At 46.8% G+C, this 4244-nt stretch overlaps 1 protein-coding gene across 1 annotated transcript in view; it reads right to left on the bottom strand.

Moving 5' to 3' along the window:
• Nucleotides 1-4244, bottom strand: part of arhgef3 (Rho guanine nucleotide exchange factor (GEF) 3) — a gene marked incomplete at its 3' end in the record, with an annotated part of 9518 nt that continues 5274 nt past the window's right edge. Inside the window, exons 5-10 of the mRNA XM_079218211.1 lie at nucleotides 4135-4231; nucleotides 3262-3338; nucleotides 2917-3174; nucleotides 1903-2073; nucleotides 935-1124; nucleotides 1-596 (exon numbers count right to left, since the gene is read on the bottom strand). Of these exons, the coding sequence (XP_079074337.1) occupies nucleotides 1-596; nucleotides 935-1124; nucleotides 1903-2073; nucleotides 2917-3174; nucleotides 3262-3338; nucleotides 4135-4231 (1389 nt within the window). The remainder of the gene's footprint in view (nucleotides 597-934; nucleotides 1125-1902; nucleotides 2074-2916; nucleotides 3175-3261; nucleotides 3339-4134; nucleotides 4232-4244) is intronic.

Raw genomic sequence — 4244 nt, 5'->3', positions numbered from 1 at the left:
TCAGCACCTGAGGTTCAGCTCCTCGCACCGCAGGGAGTCGACCTCGCCGGTGTCCATGACACCGTCGGCGCCGCTCCGCTCCTCCTCCATCACCTCCCTCTCCAGAGGCGAGGTGATGGGGAGGCGGGAGGCGGGAGCTTCACTGGTACCTCCGCTCAGAGTCTCTCCTCCCGCCAGATGGAGGTCTGCTCCGGCTCCTCGCTCTGCACAACCCTCCCCACCCTGACCCGTTTCTCCGTCTAACTCCAAACCCGTCTCACCGCCGGCACCCGAACCCGTCTCCATCTCCCTACCCGTCGAATCTTTGTCTCCGGCCTTCCCTGTTTCCACCTCCCCTCGCACCCGCTCTGCATCCTGGAGCCTGGAATCACAGCACAAGCGCAGACCCGTCTCTCCACCCAGACCCGTCTCTCCACCCGGCCCGGTCTCCGGACATTGTCCTGTCCGCGGTGGCTGGTCTCCGGTCAGCGCCGCGGCTTCTTTGGCTTGTCTGATGCAGTTGATCCACTGTTGTTTGTTGAAGGCGTCGCTGGCCTGGAAGCAGTGGCTCTGCAGCGGACCGCCCGTCCGGTCCGAAACCCGGAAAAAGTTCTTTGCTGTGAGGAGGAGAGGGAGACAGCAGGAGACGTGGGGCGTTATTAGGGTCACACTGTTTTCTAAATTATAAATCAAACAGATCTTTGGCATCAATTTGTTTCGGGACATTTCAAAGACACCATTTCCTTATGGAGCTCAAACCGAAGCTCACTGTTGTCACATCATTGTATGCTGTCGTATAAATATTGCCCCTCGCTGAAACTGAGACCAACCCAGCCTCAGACTAAAAGTACATTAACTGTCTGTGTACTTTACTGTCTTATAGGATGAAACGGGTTCATTTGTTTCATTAGAATGAAATCTGCGTTTGTATCTGAGGGATCTGAAATGTACTGACTCCGCTCGTTGTTGCTGAAGGCCCCTCTGATGGACCCGCCCACTCTCATCTCTCCGTCTGATAGGTCCTCCAGGTCCAGCTGCCGGATGGGGATAGGCTGGCGGCAGAGCTGGTAGCTGATTGGCTGGTCGCTCGCAGAGGCGGACCTGGTGATGACGAGGACGTCCTGGAAGAGGAAGACGTGGAGCTTCTGCAGAGAGAAGAGAGAGAGAGAGAGAGAGAGAGAGAGAGACGTTCATTTTAACACCTTTATCAGGTGTTTTTGTGCATAATTGAGTGTTTCTTTTCCCAGAAATTACTTTTTTTAACCCTGTTTACCTGAAATTATGTTCATGAAATTGTAAAAATAAGCCAAAGTAGCAGGTTCTTTACAGTAAAGATAAAAGCTAAACATAAACAAACATTGGTATACTGTATGTACGGTATATATCACCAGCTATGGGTTATATTTATATGTTATGGACCTTTAAAGAACCCAGCCCCACATTACAAAGCACCAAAACACATAACTTAAAGGTTGAACAGAGAGAAAGAGAGTGAGATATAATAGGATAATATCATTTAATCTGATCTTGTCTCCTTTTTTTTATTTCTCAGTTGTAAAATGTTGCTATTAAACATTAGAGAAAAAGCATGAAAGCCAGTTTGTACAGTAGAATATTTAAACTTGACTTGTTGACATCAACTTTATGCATGCAAATACAAACTTAATTCATATTAAACTAAATTGAATAGTTTTCTGTCACTATTATGCAATCATATTATTTTCTGTATATTAATCTCAAATAGGCAAATAAACCCAAATTTGAAATTTTGCAAATCCATTTTTGTGATCTGTGTTATTCTCAGAGCGGCTTTCACCGGATCCGGGGACTTAACACACCACGTGAGAAGAATGAGAGAGAGTGGGAAATAAATGCATGATAAATACAGTCAATGAATAGAAAATGTATTAAAGATCTACTGACGAGTCCTCTGTTGTTCTTCAGCTCTCCGTGGCAGCTGAGGGTCCTGGACCGGGCGATGAGGTCGTCCCTGTGCCCGTCCTCCGCGTACAGCAGGCGGTCCTTGTAGTACTCGCACTCGGACTCCCCCGTCCGGCTGTTGATGTCCGCCACCACGCTCTGCACCATCAGCATCTGCAGAGCAACGCGGAGACATCAGACTCATCTCCATGTCACCTGATCAGCTTCCTCATCGTAACAATACACCGCTGTCAAGGAGGATCAACAACCTGTCCGTGTATCGGACTCAGCTGCACGCCATCGAGGAACCCTGGCGCCTCATGTGAAAAACAAAAATGTACTTATTATTTTATAGATTTTCATCCAGAGTGATCTAATTTGCTGAGTTCACCATACGATATAAAGTAATACACATATATTAAAAGTGATACACAAATCTGCAGGAGTTTATTCTCCACTTTCAGTATAAACACAAGTTTTTATTGACTTTTCATATCATATTTTTAATCTGGCGAATAGCTTTTTCTCACTGAAAAGCACCCTGGGAGTCACTGCTGTCAGTTTTTAAGGCCACAGGTTTGTAACTTTGACTTTTATACAAAGGAACCAGATATTTTCTAACACAGTTGTTCATCTTTTGTACTGACAATTCAACCCTTGACATTCTCCAACTGACAATCTGAGAAAATGAATAGGATTTATAGGACATGGGGAGCCCGAAATACAGTAGATGGCCTCCTATTGGTCAAGAGTCAAATTTCTTTATGCAGATTTACCACAATGTTTTAAATGCTGTTGTCACTGAGCCATTATTCCAAGACTTTTTAAGGTTATTTCTGATATTTTAGGTCCTCAGGGTTCCTCCTAACTTGTTTAAGGCTGTCTGAATTTTCAGGGAAGTAATTGCAGTTTTCAGATGCTTGATCGTCCCCACTGGTTCTAAGAAACTCAAATAATGACATTTCCTTCCACCTCCGTCTGACAGTGAGGTGAACCAGACCTTTGGGTCCAACCTACCGCCTCGTCCAGGTGCTGCCGGTCCGGGTGGTCGCTGGCCGTGTGCTTCACGATCTCCCTCAGCAGCAGCGGGTACTTCACCAGTCGGCTGCGGGGGATGTCCAGGAAGTTCCACAGGTCCAACTTCCTGCTGAAGGGCGACTGGAGACAGCGCTGCAGGAAGTCCTGCACCCGCCGATCCTGCTTCTTCTGGTCCAACAAGGCCTTGGCCTTCACCTGGTTGCTGCAGTAGGAGGTGTAGGAGGAGAGACAGGGAAGCTGCGGGGACACAGAGACACCCGGTTTCTAACACAGGACACAATGAAACTCATTATTAGGACGTTATGTCACGAGAGAAACACTCACCCAGGCCGTCAGGATGCGTCCCACGTGTTCTGTGGACCCGTCGGGTTTCCTGGCGTCTCGGAGGCGACTCAGCAGGTCTGAGGAGAGACGGGGCGGTTTTAAAACGATGAAACAACTTAAAGACCGAGAGCAGCGCGGGAACTTTGAAGACAAGGTTGTTTTTTTTTGTGGCGTTCATTAAAAACTGAGAGAGCTTCAACTGCTGCAGTGCAGGAGCCTGAAGTGAAGGTCCGAACTCGATGCACATCACCGGTCGGGCTGTTTGAAATGTTCCAATACAAGAGCCAATAGATACAATTCCATAGTGATAACACTTTTTTTTTTATATGTTTGAGGCCTTGCTTTCGTTGGAACGCTAAATGTTGTCACAGGCAGCCATAAAATAAACTAAATGTAGACTAAAATTAAACATAAATGTGACCAGAGTTTCAAGTCGTTGGATGTTTTTCATGCACGTCTACAGTCGCCATCTGGTGGCCATCAGAGAAACTGCAGCTTTAAGTCCCTTTCAGACCTGGAACGTGTGACGTTGCTTCCTCTGTCTGTAGAAGTCTTTTTTAAGTCAATGTCCCTTCTGGCTTCATTCAGACATTCAAGGCTTATTTTGCCGTTGAGGCTTTAATGATAATAATAAACACAATGAACATGAGGGACGCTCGGCCCTGCTTCTCGCCTGTAAACCCACGGATACATTTTTGCATTAATTTGACTATTCAGAGCAAACTCTCCTGCTTGTTTTATTACTGCATGCTCAAGGGCAAAATATGTTTTATAGACTGATTGGATATGAGAAGATCAATCTCCTCAAGAACTGAACATTTTCTCTCTCACAGAGTTTATGGACCCGGTGACCCATCAGATGCTGCCTCCTACCTTCATGCAGGGGGATGAGCGAGTCCAGAGTGCCAAAGATCTGGTTCAGCTCCTGCTCGGTCATGATTGACAGCTTCAGCATCGGGTCGTGGTAGGCCTGCAGCGCGCAC

This window comes from Taurulus bubalis (assembly GCF_910589615.1).
Source record: "Taurulus bubalis genome assembly, chromosome: 5".
Taxonomy (NCBI): domain Eukaryota; kingdom Metazoa; phylum Chordata; class Actinopteri; order Perciformes; family Cottidae; genus Taurulus; species Taurulus bubalis.
This window is presented reverse-complemented; position numbering and strand designations above follow the sequence as displayed.